This window comes from Odontesthes bonariensis, chromosome 12, assembly GCF_027942865.1.
Source record: "Odontesthes bonariensis isolate fOdoBon6 chromosome 12, fOdoBon6.hap1, whole genome shotgun sequence".
Classification (NCBI taxonomy): Eukaryota; Metazoa; Chordata; class Actinopteri; order Atheriniformes; family Atherinopsidae; genus Odontesthes; species Odontesthes bonariensis.
In genome coordinates, this window is record NC_134517.1 from 38128270 (window position 1) to 38155896 (window position 27627).

At 49.5% G+C, this 27627-nt stretch overlaps 1 protein-coding gene across 1 annotated transcript; it reads left to right on the plus strand.

The window, feature by feature from the left end:
* Positions 1 to 2136: 2136 nt before the first annotated feature.
* Positions 2137 to 27627, plus strand: ttll4 (tubulin tyrosine ligase-like family, member 4). The gene is made up of 21 exons (XM_075480387.1): positions 2137 to 2247; positions 3602 to 4200; positions 5440 to 5743; positions 6732 to 6912; positions 10728 to 10807; positions 10879 to 10942; positions 15195 to 15313; positions 17711 to 17821; positions 17973 to 18049; positions 18137 to 18331; positions 19143 to 19225; positions 19503 to 19631; positions 19719 to 19841; positions 19938 to 20036; positions 20329 to 20463; positions 22982 to 23122; positions 23214 to 23310; positions 24242 to 24452; positions 25835 to 25902; positions 26112 to 26182; positions 26271 to 27627. Exons 2-21 carry the CDS (start codon positions 3859 to 3861, stop codon positions 26425 to 26427), a joined length of 2787 nt encoding a protein of 928 aa, XP_075336502.1. The 5' UTR covers positions 2137 to 2247; positions 3602 to 3858; the 3' UTR covers positions 26428 to 27627.

Here is a 27627-nt window from a genome sequence, read left to right on the forward strand (position 1 = left end):
AAAGGGATAAAAAGAAAGTTAAACTAAAGGAAAGAAAACTCCGTTTGGAAAGAAGATGAAGGGAACAAAGAGTGAAAAGAGAGGAAGTAAGGAGGAAGCGTGCAAAGGAAGGAGAGGATAGATGTGAAAAGAAGGAAGTAGGAAAGGAGGAGAGGAAATGAAGCTTCTTTTGAGGAAAGAGGAAGCAAAGAAGAAGAGAAGGGAAGGATAAGTGAGGATGGAATGAGAGTGCAGGGCAGGATGAAGAAGGGAGAGGGGAGGAAAAGTTAGAAGAAACGTGACAAAACAGACGTTCACCGAGGAGGAAGGAGTGAACACGATGGGCGAAGATGTGGAAAAGGGATAAAAAGAAAGTTAAACTAAACGAAAGAAAACTCTGTTTGGAAAGAAGATGAAGGGAACAAAGAGTGAAAAGAGAGGAAGTAAGGAGGAAGCGTGCAAAGGAAGGAGAGGAGGGAGAATAGATAAAGAAGGAAGTAGGAAAGGAGAGGAAAGGAAGCTTCTTCTGAGGAAAGGGGAAGCAAAGAAGAAGAGATGGGAAGGAAAGACTGAGAGGAAGCGAGGGAGGACAGAGAGAAGTAAATAAAATGAGAGGAAACATGAGAAGAGGAGCGATGGTGGGATAAGGTTCACCTCCTTTGGCGCCCTCTGCTGGTGGAAAGTAGGAAGTGCAAAATGTGTATTTCTTTCACTTTGACTGAAAGCAACTTTATTTTTTTGTCTTCTGAATATCAGGAACATTCTGCTGACGGAGCGCAAAACATCAAATAAGTCCGGTTACAACAAGGTTAAACAGTCATTTCAATCATCTGGTGAAGTTTTTAAAGTCGCAGAGACGCTTTAAAACGCCAGTCCAGTTTAAATGTGGAACAGTTTGAATGTTTTTATCTTCTTCTCATGGTGTTCCTCTGATTTATTCCACTATAAGCACACACGTTTAGACTTCATTCAACCATCAGTTTGTCCGACGCGGATCCGCAGCCGAACGCCAGATTTTCAGTCATCAGCAACACAAATCTGAGGGTTTTCCTTCTAAAATGTTGGAAAAAGATTCCATGAACTGGTTTGAAGGCTGTGCAGTGTCATCAGGGGGGTGTGGTGGGGAGTCAGTGGGCGTCAGTCAGGGGAAGAAGAAGTTTTCCTGACGGGAAACAAACCACGAGGAGGAAAAACAACAGCTGTGGTGGACATCCACACAGCAAAAGGACAAGGAGAGAGCTCTTATTTGGGAATTACATGAATATCTGGGAACATCTGGGATCTGAAATCATATCTGGGAATATCTGGGATCTGATATCATATCTGGGAATATCTGGGATCTGATATCATATCTGGGATCTGATATGATATCTGGGAATATCTGGGATCTGAAATCATATCTGGGAAATATCATATCTGGGAATATCTGGGATCTGAAATCATATCTGGGATCTGAAATCATATCTGGGAATATCTGGGATCTGATATCATATCTGGGAATATCTGAGATCTGAAATCATATCTGGGAATATCTGGGATCTGAAATCATATCTGGGAATATCTGGGATCTGAAATCATATCTGGGAATATCTGGGATCTGAAATCATATCTGGGATCTGATATCATATCTAGGATCTGATATCATATCTGGGAATATCTGGGATCTGATGTTATATTTGGGAATATCTGGGATCTGATGTTATATTTGGGAATATCTGGGATCTGATGTTATATTTGGGAATATCTGAGATCTGATATTATATCTGGGAATATCTGGGATCTCTCAGGGATCTGACATATCTAGGAATATCTGGGATCTGATATTTGTTAATTCATGATGTTCCATGCTGAGTTCAAACCATTTCTGCCCTGTTTAACTGTTCAGGACCACCAACAAAAATAATGATGATTTGACATTAGAACATTTTATAAACCGTGAAAATGTTTTATTCTAAAAGAAGAAACCAGATAAAAAGCCTCAGCAAGAATTCATTAATGTTTAGAATAATGGATTTATTGATATATGGTTAATTTAATTTAATTCTTTGACCAATAATCCTGACTCACAACCACCAGCTGGTGGCGACACTGCATCAACAAACCTAAAAAAAGAAGGCGAAGAAGAAGCGTTATCTCATAGACGATCTTCGCACACGATGTGTCACTCGGACTCTTCAGCTCGTTTCTCCAACGTAAGAAACTCCAGCCACTAACCGACCATCCGACCCGCTGAACATGAGGCGGGCAGCACCGCCGGGGACCCGGGGGGTAAGAGCGGCATTTCACTGATAGCTTCTCTGTTTCTTCACCGTTGACACCTCCATTGTTACCCGGCCGGCTTTTTTTTTAACACCCGGCGACAGTTTGTGTTGAATTGTTGCTAAGCTAACGCTCTCCGGGCGGTAAACAGAAGCAGAATGGGTTGGTTAAACCGGCTAACTAGTTAAACTGCTTAAACCGGCTAACTAGTCCCGTCTATGTTCAAGCTGAAGGGTGAGTGTGAACAGCCGGTGTGGTGGGAAATAATGTTGTTATTTCGGTTAAATGAGGGCTGGTTTGGGGGCTAATTTGAAGCTAGGGTTAGAAGAAGACAACCGGGTCCCAGGCTGGGGGGCAGAACGGGTCCCAGACTGGGGGGCAGAAAGGGTCCCAGGCTGGGGGGCAGAACAGGTCCCGGGCTGGGGGGCAGAACGGGTCCCAGGCAGAACAGGTCCCAGACTGGGGGGCAGAACAGGTCCCAGACTGGGGGGCAGAACAGGTCCCGGGCTGGGGGGCAGAACGGGTCCCAGACTGGGGGGCAGAAAGGGTCCCAGGCTGGGGGGCAGAACAGGTCCCAGGCTGGGGGGCAGAACAGGTCCCGGGCTGGGGGGCAGAACGGGTCCCAGGCAGAACAGGTCCCAGACTGGGGGGCAGAACAGGTCCCGGGCTGGGGGGCAGAACGGGTCCCAGGCAGAACAGGTCCCAGACTGGGGGGCAGAACAGGTCCCGGGCTGGGGGGCAGAACGAGTTGAGGTGTGCCCTGGGTGAGCTCCTCCAGCCGAGTTTTCTGAGCGGTGAGAGGAACCAAAACCTGTAAATAACCTGTAAATAACCTGTAAATAACCTGTAAATAACCTGTAAATGCTCCTTTAAATAACCTGTAAATAACCTGTAAATGCTCCTTTAAATGGCCTTAAAACCAAAGTGTGAGCAGTTTGTGTCCCCGGCCTGCAGCTCAGGATCTGCTGCTGTTCTCTGAAATGATGAAAGTCAGACGAACTGTGAGCTTCTGCTCGGGAAACAAAGAAAGTGTTTTTCTTTTTCTTTCTGCACAAAAGCTGCTGCTGAGGGATCAGACAGGGGTGGATTACCGAACAATGGGGCCCCGGGGCGCAGGGAAAGCCCCCCGAGCCCGGACAGACAGCAGCTCTTTGGACTGTCTCTGATGTTTAAAGTGTTGGACGGATGCTCGGTTACAGTTAAAGTCAGACCCAGATAATGGACTCGGCTCCAGGCTTGAGTTTGATCCGGGGCTCCTGCAGCCGGCTCAGGGGCCTGTGGCCCCCCGGGCCCCCCGGGCCCCCGGTGTGTCCCAGCTATCTGCAGACCTGATCCCCTCACACTAACTCTGCTTCTCTTTCAGCTCTGAGGAACCTGAGACCCTAAAGTCCGCCGGACAGAGGAGAAGCGTCTTCCTGCCCCACCTGCTCCACCTGCTCCACCTGCTGCATGCTGCGTGCTCCTGCCCCTCTGAGCCCCCGTTGCCCCGGGAGCTCCTGGGGCCCCGCTGCCCCGGGGGCAGTTATGAGAGCTGCTGCTCAGGATTCATCAGGAACTCGTTGTTCGCTCGGCCGGAGCTGACGTCTCTGGATCCACTGTCCGCGCTGCGTCCCTGTTGCCATGCCAACCAACCAGTCCTCCCCCTGGGGGGGGGAGGAGCTCCGGGCCTGCCCCGGCTCAGAAAGCCCCCCCTCAGAAAGCCCCCCCTCTGCTGCCCCTGTTAGAGACACAGCAGCTGCAGTTAAAGTGCCTTTCAGCCGGACCTCAGCAGCCTTACCTGCAGGGGACGGAGCCCTGCTGCCCCCCCAGCTGCTGCTGCCCCCCCAGCTGCCGCTGCCCCCCCAGCTGCTGCTGCCCCCCCAGCTGCTGCCCCCATCAGGACTGAAGCAACCGGGGGAATGTGCCCCGCTCCAAAGCTTCGAGTCGGCCAACGCTCTGCTGGTGGCAAACGGTGTTTATCAGGTGAGTACAGATGTTAGCTGACAGTAGCTCACCGGCGTAGCTCACTGGCGTAGCTCACTTGCTTAGCTCACTAGCATAGCTCACCGGCGTAGCTCACCGGCGTAGCTCACTTGCTTAGCTCACTAGCATAGCTCACCGGCGTAGCTCACTGGCATAGCTCACTTGCTTAGCTCACTAGCATAGCTCACCGGCGTAGCTCACTGGCGTAGCTCACTTGCTTAGCTCACTAGTGTAGCTCACCGGCGTAGCTCACTGGCGTAGCTCACTTGCTTAGCTCACTAGCATAGCTCACCGGCGTAGCTCACTGGTGTAGCTCACTGGCGTAGCTCACTGGTGTAGCTCACCGGCGTAGCTCACTGGCGTAGCTCACTTGCTTAGCTCACTAGTGTAGCTCACCGGCGTAGCTCACTGGTGTAGCTCACCGGCGTAGCTCACTGGCGTAGCTCACTTGCTTAGCTCACTAGCTTAGCTCACTAGCTTAGCTCACTAGCGTAGCTCACTAGCGTAACACACCAGCTTAGCTCACCAGCTTAGCTCACTGGCTTAGCTCACCATCGTAGCTCACCGGCGTAGCTCACTGGCTTAGCTCACCGGCGTAGCTCACTAGCGTAGCTAATGGGCTTAGCTCACTAGCATAGCTCACTAGCGTAACTCACCAGCTTAGCTCACTAGCTTAGCTCAGTAGCGTAGCTCACTAGCGTAACTCACCAGCTTAGCTCACTAGCGTAGCTCACTAGCGTAGCTCACCAGCTTAGCTGGCTGGCGTGATAGTTGCACAATGAGACTGATTAAGATTAATAACTAAACAACTTCTGATAACGAGGGGATTCAGCAGCCAAACATGTTGAATGAGATGTTTCACTTTCCGCTGCGCTGTGGTTGAAGGAGCCATGTTGGACTGACTGAAACTCAGCTGCATCTGTAGCAGTTTGTTAAAGAAAAAACGTTATTTTCATTTCACCAAACCCCCCACTTTTATTATTCTTTATCGGTTGTTCTTCTTCTCTGCCTGTTGATAACGTAGGAGTGTGAGCGCGTGAGCGCCTCCTGCTGACCGGTCTGATGTTGAGCCGCACACGGAGCTCGCTGCTGCATCATGTAGCGCAGTGATTGGCTCCATGTGATTGGCTCCATGTGATTGGCTCATGAGTAAATGAACACAAACGGAGGCTGTAGAGTTTCCAGCTGTGACTGAGGACCCGCCCACCTGTAGTCATGTGGTTTCTCTCTCTGTTGCAGCCCGGCGCTGCAGACTCCTCCTCCTCGCCACCGGTGCCTCCTCCGTGCCTTACCAAACATCAGGGGGCGAACGCCTCCGGCCACCACGGCACCAAGCTGGAAACCAGAAGCGCCAGGAGACACATGAGCGGCGCACGGAGGAGCCACTCGGCCAAAACGGCGAGCAGACGCGCTCAGAACGGCTGCTCGGCGGCGGCGGCGTCTCTGAGCAGCCGGCTGCTGGTGAGGGGGGGTCCTCCGGCTCTCCGGGGTGTACCCACCCAGCCTGCCGGCGCCGGCGCCACACGACCGGACGCGCTCACAGGTGATCCCTTTCTGCCTCTGTTGTTCTTTCCTTCTCCTCTTAAAGGGACAGTTCGCCTCTTAAAGGGACAGTTCACCTCTTAAAGGGACAGTTCGCCTCTTAAAGGGACAGTTCGCCTCTTAAAGGGACAGTTCACCTCTTAAAGGGACAGTTCGCCTCTTAAAGGGACAGTTCACCTCTTCTGACATGAAGCTGTGTAACATCCCATATCAGCAGCATCATTTCTGAACATCTTCTTACCCCCTGCTGCGTCCTGTGAGCAGAGTTCCAGCCTCGTTTTGGTGTTGATGAAGGTAGTCCGGCTAGTTGGCTGGGGTTTAAAAAATAAAGCGTTTTGCTTCTCAGAACAATATGCGTTCAACAGAGTAATACATTTGCATCACAAAATGGTTCTCCAGGAAAAAGTCAGACCTTTCCTTTCTTTCCTTTTGTTTCCTTTCGTTTCCTTTCCTTTCTTTTACCTGCTGTGCAGACTGAAGTGCAGAGCGAGCAGTCCCCTGTTTCCGAGCAGCAAACAGCGTAACAGGCGCGGCTGTCGGCAGCAGGCAGCAGCCAGTGATACGAAGGGAGAGAAAATAGGGCCAAGAGATTGTGAGCTAGGGTTAGGGTTAGTTATGTTATACAGCTTCATGTCAGAAGAGGCGAACTGTCCCTTTAAATTCACAGATTCTCAGCGATCGTTAGCTTCTGTGACAGCGAGCGTTAGCTTCTGTGACAGCGAGCGTTAGCTTCTGTGACAGCGAGCGTTAGCTTCTGTGACAGCGGTCGTTAGCTTCTGTGACAGCGGTCGTTAGCTTCTGTGACAGCGAGCGTTAGCTTCTGTGACAGCGGTCGTTAGCTTCTGTGACAGCGATCGTTAGCTTCTGTGACAGCGAGCGTTAGCCTCTGTGACAGCGATCGTTAGCTTCTGTGACAGCGATCGTTAGCTTCTGTGACAGCGATCGTTAGCTTCTGTGTTTGAGCGTCTCTGCTGCGTCTTCTCCCACAGACGAGGCCTCGTGTCCTGCCGGCGCTCTGGTGGGTTCTGTGACCACCCAGATCTCAGCCATCCAGCTCACCAGGCAGGGACAGCCGTCCTCCATGTCCTCGCCATCCCTCTCCTCCTCCTCCTCGTCCTCCTCGTCCTCGCCGACAGAGGAGCGTCTGGTCGGAGAGGCTCAGCTGTCGGGGTGAGAAGCAGCGTCTCGTGTCAATGTGGTGTTTTTTTTCGTGTCTTTGTCGTGTCTTTCTTGTGTCTTTGTGGTGTCTTTCTTGTGTCTTTCTTGTGTCTTTGTCGTGTCTTTGTCGTGTCTTTCTTGTGTCTTTGTCGTGTCTTTGTCGTGTCTTTGTCGTGTCTTTGTCGTGTCTTTCTTGTGTCTTTGTGGTGTCTTTCTTGTGTCTTTGTCGTGTCTTTGTCATGTCTTTCTTGTGTCTTTGTGGTGTCTTTCTTGTGTCTTTGTCGTGTCTTTGTGGTGTCTTTGTCGTGTCTTTGTCGTGTCTTTGTCGTGTCTTTCTTGTGTCTTTCTTGTGTCTTTGTGGTGTCTTTCTTGTGTCTTTGTCGTGTCTTTGTCGTGTCTTTGTCGTGTCTTTCTTGTGTCTTTGTCGTGTCTTTGTGGTGTCTTTGTCGTGTCTTTGTCGTGTCTTTGTCGTGTCTTTCTTGTGTCTTTCTTGTGTCTTTGTGGTGTCTTTCTTGTGTCTTTGTCGTGTCTTTGTCGTGTCTTTGTCGTGTCTTTCTTGTGTCTTTGTCGTGTCTTTGTGGTGTCTTTCTTGTGTCTTTGTCGTGTCTTTGTCGTGTCTTTCTTGTGTCTTTGTCGTGTCTTTGTGGTGTCTTTCTTGTGTGTTTGTCGTGTCTTTCTTGTGTCTTTCTTGTGTCTTTGTGGTGTCTTTGTCATGTCTTTCTTGTGTCTTTGTCGTGTCTTTGTGGTGTCTTTGTCGTGTCTTTCTTGTGTCTTTGTGGTGTCTTTGTGGTGTCTTTCTTGTGTCTTTGTCGTGTTTTTTTTCGTGTCTTTGTGGTGTCTTTCTTGTGTCTTGTGTCTTTGTCGTGTCTTTGTCATGTCTTTGTGGTGTCTTTCTTGTGTCTTTCTTGTGTCTTTGTCGTGTCTTTGTCGTGTCTTTGTCGTGTCTTTCTTGTGTCTTTGTGGTGTCTTTGTGGTGTCTTTCTTGTGTCTTTGTCGTGTCTTTGTCGTGTCTTTGTCGTGTCTTTCTTGTGTCTTTGTGGTGTCTTTCTTGTGTCTTTGTCGTGTCTTTGTGGTGTCTTTCTTGTGTCTTTGTGGTGTCTTTCTTGTGTCTTTGTCGTGTCTTTGTGGTGTCTTTGTGGTGTCTTTGTCGTGTCTTTGTGGTGTCTTTCTTGTGTCTTTGTCGTGTCTTTGTCGTGTCTTTGTCGTGTCTTTCTTGTGTCTTTGTCGTGTCTTTGTCGTGTCTTTCTTGTGTCTTTGTCGTGTCTTTGTGGTGTCTTTCTTGTGTGTTTGTCGTGTCTTTCTTGTGTCTTTCTTGTGTCTTTGTGGTGTCTTTGTCATGTCTTTGTCATGTGTTTGTCGTGTCTTTCTTGTGTCTTTGTCGTGTCTTTGTCATGTCTTTGTGGTGTCTTTGTCGTGTCTTTCTTGTGTCTTTGTGGTGTCTTTGTGGTGTCTTTCTTGTGTCTTGTGTCTTTGTCGTGTCTTTGTCATGTCTTTGTCGTGTCTTTGTCATGTGTTTGTCGTGTCTTTCTTGTGTCTTTGTCGTGTCTTTGTGGTGTCTTTGTCGTGACTTTCTTGTGTCTTTGTGGTGTCTTTGTCATGTCTTTGTCTTGTCTTTCTTGTGTCTTTGTCGTGTCTTTGTCATGTCTTTGTGGTGTCTTTGTCGTGTCTTTCTTGTGTCTTTGTCGTGTCTTTGTGGTGTCTGTGGTGTCTTTCTTGTGTCTTTGTGGTGTCTTTGTGGTGTCTGTGGTGTCTTTGTGGTGTCTTTCTTGTGTCTTTGTCGTGTCTTTGTCATGTCTTTCTTGTGTCTTTGTCTTGTCTTTGTGGTGTCTTTGTGGTGTCTTTGTCATGTCTTTGTCGTGTCTTTGTCATGTCTTTGTCGTGTCTTTGTCATGTCTTTCTTGTGTCTTTGTCTTGTCTTTCTTGTGTCTTTGTCGTGTCTTTGTCGTGTCTTTGTCATGTCTTTGTCGTGTCTTTGTCATGTGTTTGTCGTGTCTTTGTGGTGTCTTTGTCATGTGTTTGTCGTGTCTTTGTGGTGTCTGTGGTGTCTGTGGTGTCTTTTTGGTTTCTTTGTGGTGTCTGTGGTGTCTTTGTGGTGTCTGTGGTGTCTGTGGTGTCTTTGTGGTTTCTTTGTGGTGTCTGTGGTGTCTTTGTCATGTCTTTGTGGTGTCTTTGTGGTGTCTGTGGTGTCTGTGGTGTCTTTTTGGTTTCTTTGTGGTGTCTGTGGTGTCTTTGTGGTGTCTGTGGTGTCTGTGGTGTCTTTTTGGTTTCTTTGTGGTGTCTGTGGTGTCTTTGTGGTGTCTGTGGTGTCTGTGGTGTCTTTGTGGTTTCTTTGTGGTGTCTGTGGTGTCTTTGTCATGTCTTTGTGGTGTCTTTGTGGTGTCTGTGGTGTCTTTTTGGTTTCTTTGTGGTGTCTTTGTGGTGTCTTTGTGGTGTCTGTGGTGTCTGTGGTGTCTTTTTGGTTTCTTTGTGGTGTCTTTGTGGTGTCTTTGTGGTGTCTTTGTGGTGTGTCTGTGGTGTCTGTGGTGTCTTTGTGGTGTCTTTGTGGTGTCTGTGGTGTCTTTGTGGTGTCTTTGTGGTGTCTTTTTGGTTTCTTTGTGGTGTCTGTGGTGTCTTTGTGGTGTCTTTTTGGTTTCTTTGTGGTGTCTTTGTGGTGTCTTTGTGGTGTCTTTGTGGTGTCTTTGTGGTGTCTTTGTCGTGTGTTTGTGGTGTCTTTGTGGTGTCTTTGTGGTTTTTTTGTCATGTCTTTGTGGTGTCTTTGTGGTGTCTTTGTCATGTGTTTGTGGTGTCTTTGTGGTGTCTTTGTCATGTGTTTGTGGTGTCTTTGTGGTGTCTTTGTCATGTGTTTGTGGTGTCTTTGTGGTGTCTTTGTCATGTGTTTGTGGTGTCTTTGTCATGTGTTTGTCGTGTCTTTGTCATGTGTTTGTGGTGTCTTTGTGGTGTCTTTGTGGTGTCTTTGTGGTATCTTTGTGGTGTCTGTGGTGTCTTTGTGGTGTCTTTGTGGTATCTTTGTGGTGTCTTTGTGGTATCTTTGTGGTGTCTTTGTGGTGTCTTTGTGGTGTCTGTGGTGTCTTTGTGGTGTCTTTGTGGTATCTTTGTGGTGTCTGTGGTGTCTTTGTGGTGTCTTTGTGGTATCTTTGTGGTGTCTTTGTGGTATCTTTGTGGTGTCTTTGTGGTGTCTTTGTGGTGTCTGTGGTGTCTTTGTGGTGTCTTTGGTGTCTTTGTGGTGTCTTTGTGGTGTCTTTGTGGTGTCTTTGTGGTGTCTTTGGTGTCTTTGTGGTGTCTTTGTGGTGTCTTTGGTGTCTTTGTGGTATCTTTGTGGTGTCTTTGTGGTGTCTTTGTGGTGTCTTTGTGGTATCTTTGTGGTGTCTTTGTGGTATCTTTGTGGTGTCTTTGTGGTGTCTTTGTGGTGTCTTTGTGGTGTCTTTGTGGTGTCTGTGGTGTCTTTGTGGTGTCTTTGGTGTCTTTGTGGTGTCTGTGGTGTCTTTGTGGTGTCTGTGGTGTCTTTGTGGTGTCTTTGGTGTCTTTGTGGTGTCTTTGTGGTGTCTTTGTGGTGTCTTTGGTGTCTTTGTGGTGTCTGTGGTGTCTTTGTGGTGTCTGTGGTGTCTTTGTGGTGTCTTTGTGGTGTCTTTGTGGTGTCTTTGGTGTCTTTGTGGTGTCTGTGGTGTCTTTGTGGTGTCTCTCGTGTCTCTCTCTGGTGTCTCGTGTCTCTCTCGTGTCTCGTGTCTCTCTCGTGTCTCGTGTCTCTCTCGTGTCTCTCTCTGGTGTCTGGTGTCTCTCTCTCGTCCCTCTCGTGTCTTTCTCCTGAGCGCTTGACTCTGTCTCTGCAGCTCGGAGTGCGTGATGCAGGTGGACGGCGCTGAGGAGGAGCTGCCCGACGATGAGCTGGAGAACGCCTGCAGCGACGACGGTAAGGCCACGAAACGCTCGCACTCGTTAACCAGCTGTCACGTTGCTCTGACGGTTCGCTGTCGTCTCCAGATGATTCCGACTGCTCGTCCCTTACCGGCACCTCGTCCACGGCCTCCGTCTCGCTGCTCTCCAGGTGAGAAACACACGTTCTGAACCGATTCCCTAAAAGCCCAGAAGAAGAAAGACATTCAGGTCAGAGAAGAAGAGAGGGGGCACTTAAAAAGTAGGTTCACTTTAGAGCGGAGGGGCTCTTGGTGTCAGATTTAGTTTAAAAGGGAAACGCTTCCATATGAATCGAACAGGTGGGGGAGAGAAGCTGTGATTGGTCGATCCCTGTTTCTCTGGCATGAAGCAAACACTATGATTGGCTGAGAAGAAAAAAGAACGATACTGCGATCTCTCTGCTTCAGCGGATCGACACGATCATGTTCCACCGTCTGATCACCTGAGGCGGGTGGAGGTTCCAGCTCGCTCTCTGATTGGTCCTCTGACAGCCGTGGGTCCCATGGCGTGGACGCTCTCTGATTGGTCCTGTGACAGCCGTGGGTCCCACGGCGTGGACGCTCTCTGATTGGTCCTCTGACAGCCGTGGGTCGCATGGCGTGGACGCTTTCTGATTGGTCCTCTGACAGCCGTGGGTCGCATGGCGTGGACGCTCTCTGATTGGTCCTCTGACAGCCGTGGGTCCCATGGCGTGGACGCTTTCTGATTGGTCCTCTGACAGCCGTGGGTCCCATGGCGTGGACGCTTTCTGATTGGTCCTCTGACAGCCGTGGGTCGCATGGCGTGGACGCTCTCTGATTGGTCCTGTGACAGCCGTGGGTCCCGTGGCGTGGACGCTCTCTGATTGGTCCTGTGACAGCCGTGGGTCGCATGGCGTGGACGCTCTCTGATTGGTCCTCTGACAGCCGTGGGTCCCATGGCATGGACGCTCTCTGATTGGTCCTGTGACAGCCGTGGGTCCCATGGCATGGACGCTCTCTGATTGGTCCTGTGACAGCCGTGGGTCCCATGGCATGGACGCTCTCTGATTGGTCCTCTGACAGCCGTGGGTCCCATGGCGTGGACGCTCTCTGATTGGTCCTGTGACAGCCGTGGGTCCCATGGCGTGGACGCTCTCTGATTGGTCCTCTGACAGCCGTGGGTCCCATGGCGTGGATGCTCTCTGATTGGTCCTGTGACAGCCGTGGGTCCCATGGCGTGGACGCTCTCTGATTTGTCCTCTGACAGCCGTGGGTCGCATGGCGTGGACGCTCTCTGATTGGTCCTGTGACAGCCGTGGGTCGCATGGCGTGGACGCTCTCTGATTGGTCCTCTGACAGCCGTGGGTCGCATGGCATGGACGCTCTCTGATTGGTCCTGTGACAGCCGTGGGTCCCATGGCATGGACGCTCTCTGATTGGTCCTGTGACAGCCGTGGGTCCCATGGCGTGGACGCTCTCTGATTGGTCCTCTGACAGCCGTGGGTCCCATGGCGTGGACGCTCTCTGATTGGTCCTCTGACAGCCGTGGGTCCCATGGCGTGGATGCTCTCTGATTGGTCCTGTGACAGCCGTGGGTCCCATGGCGTGGACGCTCTCTGATTGGTCCTCTGACAGCCGTGGGTCGCATGGCGTGGACGCTCTCTGATTGGTCCTGTGACAGCCGTGGGTCCCATGGCGTGGACGCTCTCTGATTGGTCCTCTGACAGCCGTGGGTCCCATGGCGTGGACGCTCTCTGATTGGTCCTGTGACAGCCGTGGGTCCCATGGCGTGGACGCTCTCTGATTGGTCCTGTGACAGCCGTGGGTCCCATGGCGTGGACGCTCTCTGATTGGTCCTGTGACAGCCGTGGGTCCCACGGCGTGGACGCTCTCTGATTGGTTCTCTGACAGCCGTGGGTCCCACGGCGTGGACGCTCTCTGATTGGTCCTGTGACAGCCGTGGGTCCCATGGCGTGGACGCTCTCTGATTGGTCCTGTGACAGCCGTGGGTCCCATGGCGTGGACGCTCTCTGATTGGTCCTGTGACAGCCGTGGGTCCCGTGGCGTGGGACCTCGGCCCCCCTTTGTGGGGGCATTGTTGGGCTGAAAGCAGCAGAGCGTGGTGGAAAGCTCTGCTGCTTTGTTGTGTGCTGCCATGGCCTCACATGTGGAACTCCCCACCAAAGGCTCGGGGCTGATTCTCTGCTAAAACAGCCTGGAAAGGAGCCGTTCTTATTGTGTTTATTGTGGCCCGTTTTTTCCCCCGACCAGCTGATTCGTTTGTGTTGTTCATTTGCATACACCGATGCCCACCTGCGCCCACAGCCAGAGCTCCACACGCCTCGTGCACGGACGCACCTCAAGCCGCCGCTGGTGGAAGCGTTTCATTTAAGATCGAAGATCCGGGAATATCCTCTTTATGACTGTCATGTGAGTGTTTTTGGCTTGTTCAGACTCAGGTGGTCTCAGGTGGTCAGACTCAGATGGTCAGACTCAGGTGGTCAGTCTCAGGTGGTCAGTCTCAGGTGGTCAGACTCAGGTGGTCAGTCTCAGGTGGTCAGTCTCAGGTGGTCAGACTCAGGTGGTCAGTCTCAGGTGGTTTCAGGTGGTCAGACTCAGGTGGTCAGACTCAGGTGGTCAGACTCAGGTGGTCTCAGGTGGTCAGACTCAGGTGGTCAGACTCAGGTGGTCAGACTCAGGTGGACTCAGGTGGTCAGACTCAGGTGGTCAGACTCAGGTGGTCTCAGGTGGTCAGACTCAGGTGGTCAGACTCAGGTGGTCTCAGGTGGTCAGACTCAGGTGGTCAGTCTCAGGTGGTCAGTCTCAGATGGTCAGACTCAGGTGGTCAGTCTCAGGTGGTCAGTCTCAGGTGGTCAGACTCAGGTGGTCAGTCTCAGGTGGTCTCAGGTGGTCTCAGGTGGTCAGACTCAGGTGGTCAGACTCAGGTGGTCTCAGGTGGTCAGACTCAGGTGGTTTCAGGTGGTCAGTCTCAGGTGGTCTCAGGTGGTCAGACTCAGGTGGTCAGACTCAGGTGGTCTCAGGTGGTCAGACTCAGGTGGTCTCAGGTGGTCAGACTCAGGTGGTTTCAGGTGGTCAGACTCAGGTGGTCAGACTCAGGTGATCAGACTCAGGTGGTCAGACTCAGGTGGTCTCAGGTGGTCAGTCTCAGGTGGTCAGACTCAGGTGGTCAGACTCAGGTGATCAGACTCAGGTGGTCAGTCTCAGGTGGTTTCAGGTGGTCAGACTCAGGTGGTCAGACTCAGGTGGTCAGACTCAGGTGGTCTCAGGTGGTCAGACTCAGGTGGTCTCAGGTGGTCAGACTCAGGTGGTCAGACTCAGGTGGACTCAGGTGGTCAGACTCAGGTGGTCAGACTCAGGTGGTCAGACTCAGGTGGTCAGACTCAGGTGGTTTCAGGTGGTCAGACTCAGGTGGTCAGACTCAGGTGGTCAGACTCAGGTGATCAGACTCAGGTGGTCAGACTCAGGTGGTCAGACTCAGGTGGTTTCAGGTGGTCAGACTCAGGTGGTCAGACTCAGGTGGTCAGACTCAGGTGGTTTCAGGTGGTCAGACTCAGGTGGTCAGACTCAGGTGGTCAGACTCAGGTGATCAGACTCAGGTGGTCTCAGGTGGTCAGTCTCAGGTGGTCAGACTCAGGTGGTTTCAGGTGGTCAGACTCAGGTGGTCTGTCTCAGGTGGTCAGACTCAGGTGGTTTCAGGTGGTCAGACTCAGGTGGTCAGACTCAGGTGATCAGACTCAGGTGGTCAGACTCAGGTGGTCTGTCTCAGGTGGTCAGTCTCAGGTGGTCAGACTCAGGTGGTCAGACTCAGGTGGTCAGTCTCAGGTGGTCAGACTCAGGTGGTCAGACTCAGGTGGTCAGTCTCAGGTGGTCAGACTCAGGTGGTCAGTCTCAGGTGGTCAGACTCAGGTGGTCAGACTCAGGTGGTCAGACTCAGGTGGTCAGACTCAGGTGGTCTCAGGTGGTCAGACTCAGGTGGTCAGACTCAGGTGGTCAGACTCAGGTGGTCAGTCTCAGGTGGTCAGACTCAGGTGGTCAGACTCAGGTGGTCTCAGGTGGTCAGACTCAGGTGGTCAGACTCAGGTGGTCAGACTCAGGTTCTTGTTACCCGAGCTGTGACTGAGTGCAGCTTTGCAGCTTTGTGTTAATCACAGGTCGGCCAGAGGAGCTGCAGCTTCATTACTTTTTAATGCGTTCTGTTGGCACTTTGCAGGTTTAATTGTTACAAGCTGCCGTATCGCTTACCGAGGACACTGGCAGCGCCGCCGGCCAGCGGAGGATTCCGCTTCTTCTCTGTGGAAGAACTAAAAGCAGATTTATTAAACGCCGGCGTGGATCTGCCCGTCTTCTTCCTGCCCGTCTTCTTCCTGCCGTTTACTCCTTTTTTTTTTCCGTCCCTTTCAGCGTGGAGGAACCGATGGTGCTGGAAGCCGAGGACAATCGAGAGGAGCGGCCGGCGCTGGTTCCCAGTCTGTTCCCTCTGTTCGCCCCGACTCTGTACTTCAGCACCGCCAACGAAAAAGGTCAGACGTGACAGGAGGAACCCTCACATAGCTACAGATTGTATATAGTTAATTTGCAGGTAAATTTAAATGAGAAGATAGGAAAATCAGGAGACAGTTTGGAAGAACGAACAGTAAATGCCGGGTGTTGAAAGTGTTAGGGCAGGTTGAAGTACATAAAGGAAAGAAAGGTTATAATGCTTCAATACAGATACAGAATGTGGGCACAATAGTTTGTTGAATACGGGAAGGATATTGTGAAAAATGTGGAATTGAGGGTTGTTCACCTGTATGGAAAACAAAAACTCAATAAAAATTTGCAAATTTAAAAAAAAAAAGAAGAAAAGGTCAGACGTGTGATGTGGAGGCCGAGGCTCTCCTGGTTTAGAGTCTGAGGTTTGATGAATCAGAACCAAGTAACGTGAATCCTGAGGTTGGAATCAGTTAAATCCACCAACACACGGCGTGTAACAGCGCGTCATTGTGTAGTAGTTTAAATAATGACTCAGTGAAATATGTCGTGTGTTCATCTGAGGTTGGATTCACTGAGTTTTAACACCTGCTGATGAGCAGATGATGAATGAGTCTGTCAGCCAATCACAGGCTGTACTACCCTGACCCTAACCCTGAGCCTAACCCTGAGCCTAACCCCAACCCTAACCCTGAGCCTAACCCCAACCCTGAGCCTAACCCTGACGCTAACCCTGAGCCTAACCCTAACCCTGAGCCTAACCCTAACCCTGAGCCTAACCCTGAGCCTAACCCCAACCCTAACCCTGAGCCTAACCCTGAGCCTAAAAGGCTGATTTATGGTCGGAAACCAGGTCGTCTGCGTGTGTGTCGCAGTTAACGCAGACATGCCCCCCCCCCCTTACGCAGACACCCTGGTGCACCTCCCCAAAATTGTAACTCACCGCAGACAGTGCCGCAGGTATTGTCGCAGGGAGGAGAAAAAGGAGGCCTCTGATTGGTCAACTCTACATCCGCTCTACACTATGCGTATTTCCGGTTTGCTAACCAGCTGACGCTAACCGTGCTAACCGTGACGATTCTTTCGCCTCTCTGCCAGCTCCAGTAGTAGCAATATTTCTTCTATTTCTAGATCGATCAGCTGCATCTCAATCAAAGTGCGCATTCGTCCAGTCGCCATTGTTGTTGAATGACCTCCGTAACCGGAAGAGAAACACGCCACCCACCACACCCACAATCCTAGCTTGTTCGTGATTGTCCCTCTTGCGTTGTGGCATGGACTTCACATAGCGCAGACCGCGCTTCAAAAGTAGGGAAAAATGAAAAATAACTGCGTCATGTCTGCGACACACTGCTGCGAGAGTATACACGGCCCTTAACCCTAACCCTGAGCCTAACCCTTAACCCTGATCCTGAGCCCAACCCTTAACCCTGACCCTGAGCCCAACCCTGAGCCTAACACTGAGCCTAACCCTGAGCCTAACCCTGACCCTGAGCCTAACCCTGAGCCTAACCCTAACCCTGACCCTAACCCTCTGACCCTGAGCCTAACCCTGACCCTAACCCTGAGCCTAACCCTAACGCTGACCCTGAGCCTAACCCTGACCCTGAGCCTAACCCTAACCCTGACCCTGAGCCTAACCCTGAGCCTAACCCTGACCCCAACCCTGACCCTGAGCCTAACCCTGAGCCTAACCCTGACCCTGAGCCTAACCCTAACCCTGACCCTGAGCCTAACCCTGAGCCTAACCCTGACCCCAACCCTGACCCTGAGCCTAACCCTGACCCTGAGCCTAACCCTAACCCTGACCCTGAGCCTAACCCTGAGCCTAACCCTGACCCCAACCCTGACCCTGAGCCTAACACTGAGCCTAACCCTGAGCCTAACCCTGACCCTGAGCCTAACCCTGAGCCTAACCCTGACCCTGAGCCTAACCCTGAGCCTAACCCTGAGCCTAACCCTAACCCTGACCCTAACCCTCTGACCCTGACCCTGAGCCTAACCCTGACCCTAACCCTGAGCCTAACCCTAACCCTGACCCTGAGCCTAACCCTGACCCTGAGCCTAACCCTAACCCTGACCCTGAGCCTAACCCTGACCCTGAGCCTAACCCTGAGCCTAACCCTGACCCTGACCCTGAGCCTAACCCTGACCCTGAGCCTAACCCTGAGCCTAACGCTGACCCTGAGCCTAACCCTGAGCCTAACCCTAACCCTGACCCTGACCCTGAGCCTGACCCTGAGCCTAACCCTGACCCTGAGCCTAACCCTGAGCCTAACCCTAACCCTGACCCTGAGCCTGACCCTGAGCCTAACCCTGACCCTGAGCCTAACCCCTGAGCCTAACCCTTAACCCTAACCCTGAGTCTAACCCTGACCCTGAGCCTAACCCTAACCCTGAGCCTAACCCTGAGCCTGACCCTGACCCTGAGCGTTGTGTGTCTGCAGTGGAGCTGCTGCCGGCGGAGCAAAGACGCCTGCTGAAGTGGAAGATGAGCGCCGTTACCCCCAACGTTGTGAAGCTCATCATCGACAGGTCTCACTTCAAAGTCACCAAGAGTGAGTGGTCACGTGATGTCACGTGATGTCACGTGATGTCACGTTTTTCTTTTACCTGAATGTTCCAGCAGAGTTTGTTGGGATTCATGATGAATACATTGTTGTGGCTGGTTTCCTGACCCTGGATGGTGGGATTTTGTTCTCTATGCAGAAAGCCACGACTGGTTGGGCTGCTGGGGACACCACATGAGGTCTGCTGGCTTCAAGTCGCTCAGCGAGCACCAGAAGGTGAGAACCCGCTGACGCATCCCGGCCACTTCTCCAATCCAGCGACGTCCAGCTTTAACGCGGCTGTTTTCTCTGTTTCGGTCCCAGCTGAACCACTTCCCGGGAACGTTTCAGATCGGCAGGAAGGACCGGCTGTGGAGGAATCTCTCCAAGATGCGGCATCGCTTCGGCAAACAAGACTTCAGCTTTGTCCCGCGAACCTTCATCCTTCCTCAGGACATCAAGCAGCTCCGTAAGGCCTGGGAGGACAGCGGCTCCAAGCAGAAGTGGATCATCAAACCTGTGAGTTCTGCTTGGAGATCGTGTTAATGCTTCAGCGTAGGGCTGCACGATAATGGCCAAAATGATTATCACGATTATTTGTTGATTTTAATGAAATGCGACTGCATTGGTTATTTCACGGTGTCTTTGGGAGGTGGTTGGGTATGGTGATGCGCTAAAGAGGCTCGCTTCGATGGATGCCTGAGTTGATGTTGTGGGATGATTAGTCTTTGCAACGCATTTCTTGGTCCTCATACATTCATCGTATTGAACTTTATGGTGTTTTTAAGTGGCTAAAGAGGTTAGTTGTGTTGCTTTGTGGCGCCAACACAACCGCACAGCACTCTTTGCATATCACCTTTTTCTTGTGTTGTGTCACTCGCCTTGAACCCAAATTGCTTCCACACAATGGATGACGATCCGGTTCTCGGGACGAGCTCCTCGGCCTCGGCCACGTTAGACATTTTTTAAGATTGTTTATAGCTCATAAGACCGACTGCTACCTGTTGTGGTTAGTTCGCCATGTTACTTTGTCCTCTGTAACTAGTGTCGACATCTAGAAACTAAACTGCGCGGTGCAGGGAGCAGCTCTGATTGGCTCATGGAGGCATGTGATCAGACAGTGGTTACACCAGAGAGGGTTAAAGCGGAGGATCTTTGAAAACGCCTTTAATATGGAGCGTTCTATGGACGGAATGACGCATTTTAAATATCGCTCGATCGCGGGAAGCCAATATCGTTATCGTGATTAAAATTCGATATATTGTGCAGCCCTACTTCAGCTCGTGCAGACGAACACAGTCGGATCGGTTTTCTTTCTTCTCTCCATCAGCCTGCGTCAGCCAGAGGACTCGGTATCCAGGTTATCCACAAATGGAGTCAGATGCCTCGTAAGAGACCACTACTTGTTCAGAAGTAAGTAGCTCAGAGCTGAGCCGAGCACCCCGTGCGATCTGTTGGTTTCCTTAGCTAGGAAATTGTTTTTGAATTGGCTCTATATGAACGAATTGGATTATTTTATGAATAATTATGATTACAATTTATTGAATTCCAATTGGCTTGAATTGGACTTTATTATCTAAGTGCCTTGAGATGACATTTGTTGTATTTGGCGCTATATAAATAAAAATGAATTGAATTGGTCCCGATCCCCAACCCGTCGCCACTGGACTCAAACACGGTTTGTTCTCAGGTACCTCCACAAGCCCTACCTCATCAGCGGCAACAAGTTTGACCTGCGGATCTACGTCTACGTGACGTCCTACGACCCGCTCAGGATCTACATCTTCTCTGACGGACTGGTTCGGTTTGCCAGCTGCAAGTGAGACTTGGGCCGGACGGACAGCACGTTAATGTCGAATATATAAACGATGCAGATGTAGGCAAAGACCCTGCTTTTTCTCTTCAGGTATTCGTCTTCCATGAAGACTCTGAGTAACAAGTTCATGCACCTGACCAACTACAGCGTCAACAAGAAGAACTCTGAGTACCAGACGAACAGCGACGACAAGGCCTGCCAGGGACACAAATGGTAACAGAGAGTCGGATGGAAAGGGGGATGTTTTCAGATATCAGTTCAGGCTTTTCTTCTTGTGATAAGTTAACGTGTTTGTTGGTGTGTTTTCAGGGCTTTGAAGGCCTTGTGGCAGTATCTCGGCTCCAAGGGCATCAACACCACCGTGATATGGGAGAAGATTAAAGACATCGTGATCAAAACTGTCATAGCGTAAGTCCAGCACACAGTCTGGACCGGCTGCAGGACAGATTCAGCCGGATAAGGTTCTGTTTCGGTCTTTGTTTGCGGAGTGCAGAGCTACAAAGCAAACCTTCTTTCCGTGTGCTAACCACCACGGTGCAGCCTTTCTCAATCACTTAAAAAAGAAAAAAAGCATAGTCAGAAAGTGTCTCTAAAGTCTGTACGATAAGTGAAAGTGTCAGACGGTTACAGACTGTGTTAGGAGGTGCTGAAGTCGTGTGATTTGTCTGAAACGACTTTCCTTCTCTCGGGTGTTTTGCAGCTCAGAGCCGTACGTTAACACCCTGATGAAGATGAACGTTAAGACGCCGTACAGCTGCCACGAGCTGTTCGGCTTCGACATCATGCTGGATGAGAACCTGAAGCCCTGGATCCTCGAGGTTAACATATCACCAAGGTAGCGTCCGTTTAATACTGCCCATGGGGACTGTTGATGCCTAACTACTCTCAATCTAACCCTGTCCCTAAACCTAACTAACCTTATTCTAACCCTGACCCTAAACCTAACTAACCTTATTCTAACCCTAAACCTAACTAACCTTATTCTAACCCTGACCCTAAACCTAACTAACCTTATTCTAACCCTGTCCCTAAACCTAACTAACCTTATTCTAACCCTAAACCTAACTAACCTTATTCTTACCCTGACCCTAAACCTAACTAACCTCATTCTAACCCTGTCCCTAAACCTAACTAACCTCATGCTAACCCTGACCCTAAACCTAACTAACCTCATTCTAACCCTGACCCTAAACCTAACTAACCTTATTCTAACCCTGACCCTAAACCTAACTAACCTTATTCTAACCCTGTCCCTAAACCTAACTAACCTTATTCTAACCCTGACCCTAAATCTAACTAACCTTATTCTAACCCTGACCCTAAACCTAACTAACCTTATTCTAACCCTGACCCTAAACCTAACTAACCTTATTCTAACCCTGACCCTAAACCTAACTAACCTTATTCTAACCCTGACCCTAAACCTAACTAACCTTATTCTAACCCTGTCCCTAAACCTAACTAACCTTATTCTAACCCTGACCCTAAACCTAACTAACCTCATTCTAACCCTGACCCTAAACCTAACTAACCTTATTCTAACCCTGACCCTAAACCTAACTAACCTTATTCTAACCCTGACCCTAAACCTAACTAACCTTATTCTAACCCTGTCCCTAAACCTAACTAACCTTATTCTAACCCTGACCCTAAACCTAACTAACCTCATTCTAACCCTGACCCTAAACCTAACTAACCTCATTCTAACCCTGACCCTAAACCTAACTAACCTCATTCTAACCCTGACCCTAAACCTAACTAACCTGATTCTAACCCTGACCCTAAACCTAACTAACCTCATTCTAACCCTGACCCTAAACCTAACTAACCTCATTCTAACCCTTACCCTAAACCTAACTAACCTTATTCTAACCCTGACCCTAAACCTAACTAACCTCATTCTAACCCTGACCCTAAACCTAACTAACCTTATTCTAACCCTTACCCTAAACCTAACTAACCTTATTCTAACCCTGACCCTAAACCTAACTAACCTGATTCTAACCCTGACCCTAAACCTAACTAACCTTATTCTAACCCTGTCCCTAAACCTAACTAACCTTATTCTAACCCTGACCCTAAACCTAACTAACCTTATTCTAACCCTGACCCTAAACCTAACTAACCTCATTCTAACCCTGACCCTAAACCTAACTAACCTTATTCTAACCCTGACCCTAAACCTAACTAACCTTATTCTAACCCTGACCCTAAACCTAACTAACCTTATTCTAACCCTGACCCTAAACCTAACTAACCTTATTCTAACCCTGACCCTAAACCTAACTAACCTTATTCTAACCCTGACCCTAAACCTAACTAACCTCATTCTAACCCTGACCCTAAACCTAACTAACCTCATTCTAACCCTGACCCTAAACCTAACTAACCTTATTCTAACCCTGACCCTAAACCTAACTAACCTTATTCTAACCCTGACCCTAAACCTAACTAACCTTATTCTAACCCTGTCCCTAAACCTAACTAACCTTATTCTAACCCTGACCCTAAACCTAACTAACCTTATTCTAACCCTGTCCCTAAACCTAACTAACCTTATTCTAACCCTGTCCCTAAACCTAACTAACCTGATTCTAACCCTGACCCTAAACCTAACTAACCTCATTCTAACCCTGACCCTAAACCTAACTAACCTTATTCTAACCCTTACCCTAAACCTAACTAACCTTATTCTAACCCTGACCCTAAACCTAACTAACCTCATTCTAACCCTGACCCTAAACCTAACTAACCTTATTCTAACCCTGACCCTAAACCTAACTAACCTTATTCTAACCCTGACCCTAAACCTAACTAACCTCATTCTAACCCTGACCCTAAACCTAACTAACCTTATTCTAACCCTTACCCTAAACCTAACTAACCTTATTCTAACCCTGACCCTAAACCTAACTAACCTGATTCTAACCCTGACCCTAAACCTAACTAACCTTATTCTAACCCTGTCCCTAAACCTAACTAACCTTATTCTAACCCTGACCCTAAACCTAACTAACCTTATTCTAACCCTGACCCTAAACCTAACTAACCTCATTCTAACCCTGACCCTAAACCTAACTAACCTTATTCTAACCCTGACCCTAAACCTAACTAACCTTATTCTAACCCTGACCCTAAACCTAACTAACCTTATTCTAACCCTGACCCTAAACCTAACTAACCTTATTCTAACCCTGACCCTAAACCTAACTAACCTTATTCTAACCCTGACCCTAAACCTAACTAACCTCATTCTAACCCTGACCCTAAACCTAACTAACCTGATTCTAACCCTAAAAACAAGAACACACTCACACTGGCCTTTCAAAGCTCACCTTTATTCTCTCATTCAGCCTTCATTCCAACTCGGCGCTGGACGTTGCCGTCAAAGGACAGATGATCAGAGATCTCCTGAACCTGGCCGGATTCCGCATTCCTCCGAGAGAAGATGTGGCTTCCTCCTCCTGCAGCAGTGCCTCCAGCTCCACCAGCAGGTGAGGAGGAGGTACTGCACCTCCGAGGCTGTCGAACTGCAGCCTCAGAAATGAGCTTGTTACTCACCTGAATGTGTGTGTGTGTTTGTAGTTTGTTTGGAGGCACCAGGGAGAGGACCAGACCTGATCTGTCACCGGATGAGAAGGTCAAACGAGCCTTTTACCTGACGCAGCGTGACGCCAGTCAGGTAAAAAACCCCACAGGTGTACTGATGAAACGTCAGTGACTTTATTTACAGATGAGATTAGAGGTGCTGAAGGAGTTTCAGTCGATGCGAGGGGATGAGATGGAATTTCTTTAAAAAAAAAAAAAAAAAAAAAGTTTTCGTTTTTTTATTCTTCCCCCTGATGGCGTCAGCTTAAAGGGACACTTTGTAATTTATTCCCCCATTTAGTGGTGCAATTTTATTTTGCAAAGTCGAATAAATTTGCTCTCTAGCGCCTCGCGTTTTCACATGTGCGCTGCAACTTCTTGAACTACGGCAGGCGGTATGTGTCAAGATTCAAGAAGCTATAGCTTCAGACTCAAGGTCCATACAAACAAAAAGACATCAAGACACACAGTACAAAGGATTACATAACACACATACAACAACACTATGAATATAGATGACAGATAACATGTCAGATAACAGAAGTTGACATAGCCTTTGTTGTGCAAACAATGCAATTAGTCATATTCCGGGAGTTACCGGAAGTGACGTCGACGCAGCGTTAGCGTTAGCAGCAGTGTGTAGTTGCTATCTGGAAAGTGTTCTTTTAAATAAACTCCCGGTAAACTTACAAACTTTCTAATGCCTTGTTTTGTGAGTTAAGAGCCTGTGTGTACTACGGCAGAAGTTTGGTAACAATCAATGCATTATTAGTGGGATCATTTACCAGATAAAATCTATTTACCATTAGGACATGGCAGCCTCCATAGAGCTTACCTGCTCTATGTAGATACAGACGAGTTATTCTTCACTCAGGAGGATAAGGGAGATTTTTGACAGAGATCATTTTACACCAACGAGGACTAATTTATGAATGAATATGTTGATTTGAGCTAATAAATGACTTAATTTATTACACAGTGTCCCTTTAAGTGACGACGCGTCTCTCTCCTTCTGTCCCCGTCAGGACTTCCTCTCCTCGGTGTTGGACGTTTTGACCCCGGAGGACGTTCGCGTTCTGGCAGAGAGCGAAGACGAACTGAGTCGCCGCGGGGAGTTCGAGCGCCTGTTCCCGTCGCCGGCGTCCAGCCGCTACCATCGCTTCTTTGAGACTCCCAGATACCTGAACATCCTGCTGGATCAGTGGGAGCAGAAGTACTGGAGCAACAGGCCCAAATGTAGGTGTCGGACACCATGAGACGCCTCGGGGCTGCTGGTTTACTCCAGTCAGCGCCATAACTGCTTTTTATTCCTGCAGTCAAGGGTTCTTTGGGCTGCGTTATGCTGTCCAACAGGGAATTAAGAAGAGATGAGATTTAGTTTGACCTCACAGTCCACAGAAGAAGACTTTCAGACCGAGTTTTCTGCACTTCATTCTGTTCGATGACACACTCGCTTTGGAAGCCAAACTGCATATCTCCTCCTGATTGAGGACGTGAAGTCACTCGTCAGTAACTGACAGCATAAAACCGTAGAGCATATGTGTCAAACTCATTTTCACCGAGGGCCACATCAGCAGAATCGTTGCCATCAAAGGGCCGGATGTAACTTATAAATGTAACTACTCCTCAATGTTAAATAACTCTGAATTTATTACTTATTCAATTTACAAATATTACATATATATTTGCTTAGATGTAAAAAAAACAAATATGTTTTCTTGTTGCTCTGTTATTTTATCATAAATCCTGTTAATTTGTTCAAAACTTGAAATATCAAAACAAACAAAGCCTTTTAATTCTTGGGTAATTTGTTGTTTTTCTTGGTGCTTGATGCTGGTATACTCAGCTCCGTGTTTGGTCTCAAAATGGCGACGTAGATCGCACTCTTTGACAACCACCTCATAACACAACAGACATACCGGTTTTTCTCTTCGCCTTCCGATCTTTCTTGAAACAGAAAAACTGATGCAGATGGAAGAGCATCTGCATCAGTTTCTCTCTTCCTGGACATTTTGGGATCATTATTTGTATTTCTCAATTCCACTTGTTGGGAAAATCACATCGATTTGGAAACACTGCAGTCTAGTGGCGGGATGCCGTCACTTCGCGCGTAACACAATCGCCATGCATTGTGGGAAATGTAGTTTTTGGTCACAGCACGTATTTGACTTCTTTATTTTTAGACAATCAGACCTTTTAAGCTCTCACGGGCCACATAAAATGACCTGGCGGGTCACATTTGGCCCGCGGGCCTTGAGTTTGACACGTATGCCGGCGTAGAGCATTCATCAGCTGTGAAGTGGCTGAGCAAGCAGAAAGTAGATCCCGCTGTCTGCAGGTCCAACTCATCCATCTTTCTCATTTACTGTATGTGCTGCAGAACACTTCTGGATGCTGTGGTTAAGAAGCAGCTAAAGTCTTTCTAAAGATTTCTTTAATACTTAAAGGAACACTGAACAAAAACCTAAAAGGAAAGGTTAAAAATCCAAACTCGAGGTGTTTTTCAGCTGCTTCTCTGAGAAACTTTGTCAGAATCTGAGTCTTTATCTTGGTGTAACTGAGAAGGAGAGGAGCTCCGGAAACTGCTGAGAGATCTGTGGCTTGTGTTTCATGTGCAGGTATCGGCGTGCTGGGGGAGCTCTGTCAGAAAGGAGTCCACCTGGGAACCAGCGACCCTGCTCACATGGTGAGAAACCTTTCAATCCCTCACATATGTAGGCAAGCAGAAAAGTGCCGTCAGGTTTTAATTTGAACGTAGCGCTGCGCTCTCTGTCCTCTGGGTTCATCAGCTGCTGTCGTCAGTTTCAGGTTCAACTCTTAATCCGCTTGTTATGTAGTTCTGGTAGGACATAGGCTCCGCCCACTGCTCATCTTAATGTCTCTGTGTCCGTTCAGTGGTCCAAAGGCAGGCACGTCTCCAGGTTCGAACCCCAGAGGCCAGATGTGACGCTCCCATCCAGATCCAGGTACTAACGGCTTCAGGTGCTGGTGATTAATATGAACCTGTAAATGTTGGTGTGAAATGGTTTGGACCCCCCCCTCTTCCCGCTGCAGGGTGGTGGTCACCCACCAGAGACGCTGGCAGCGCAGGATCAGCGACGGCGACTGTTCGGACGCTGAGGTGGCCTCGCAGAGTCCCGGGTCGAGCGCCACCAGCAGTGCCTGCGCCAGCCCTCAGCCCGGCTCGCCCCCGCAGTTCTCCCCCCTCTGATGGTCTGACCCACTCTGCCTCCTCACCAACACTTCTCCGCTCACCCCCCCACGTCTGACGGCTCCGGAGCAGAACACCACCTGCAGAAGGACGGGGGGCTTCATCTCAGCCGCTAACAAACGATTAGAATGTTGAAACCTTCCAGCTTCTCTCTGTGGGCCTCAAACAGGACGCCAGCCGGTTCCCTGTGGGGGTCAAAGGTCCTGAGGACCCCCTGAGGACCCCTGAGTACCCCAGAATAAGCGAAGATTAATATGGAAGCAGCCTGAAGTGTTGAGGTGGTTTGAAATGGTTTGACCCGAGTGTTTCCAGCTCAGCCGGGAGGATCCTCTGGTAGTTACAGCAGAGCCTGAGATGTGGTTAAAGTGTTCCACGTGCACACACAGTGAAAGCTCACGTGCACACACAGTGAAAGCTCACGTGCACACAGTGAAAGCTCACGTGCACACAGAGTGAAACCGACTCAAACTGCTGAGCACTGTGATTGATCTGATGTCTTAAAGCTGATGAAACTGTTCACATTCCTGCAGGCCTTCTGGTGTGTGTGCACGTATGTGTGTGTGCACGTATGTGTGTGTGCACGTATGTGCGTACACGTGCATGTGTGCGTGTGCGTGTGCACGTGAGGTGGAGGAGCGGGTGTTACTGTGGGCTCGGACGTGCACGCCCACAGAGGGAAACCTTCAGAGTGACGCTCATCAGTCTGAGCTGGCAGCAGCTTTAAAAAGGGCTCGACTTTTTCTTTTCTGGTATTTTCTTTAAGCTGCCAAAGTCCAGGTTTCATTTCAGTTTCCCTCTGACGTGTCTGAGTGTGAGCGGCGCGCCCACCATCCGGAGCTCCGGTGCTGGGAGGGAGCGGGAATCAAACATTTTAAATGAGAAACATTTTCCTGTGGGATGGGACCTGATTAAAGGCTGGTTTCCAGCTCCCTCCATCCTGCTGAGGAAAGGTGAGATGAGCACTCCTCCTCTCTGGACAGCGAAGGGACCCTTTCCTGTGCTGTTGATGCTCAGGAAGAAGGTGTTGCAGACATCTCTGTGGACACTTTGCTTACAGTATCTTGAATGTTTTTGGACTTTTGAAGCCGACACACAGGGCTGGCTGTCGCACTCCACCTTTAAACTCCTGCTGGCACACCGGTGGTGAAGGTCCGAGGTCTACGGAAGAGTATTAGGGCCAGGCATCAGAAAAATAATAAT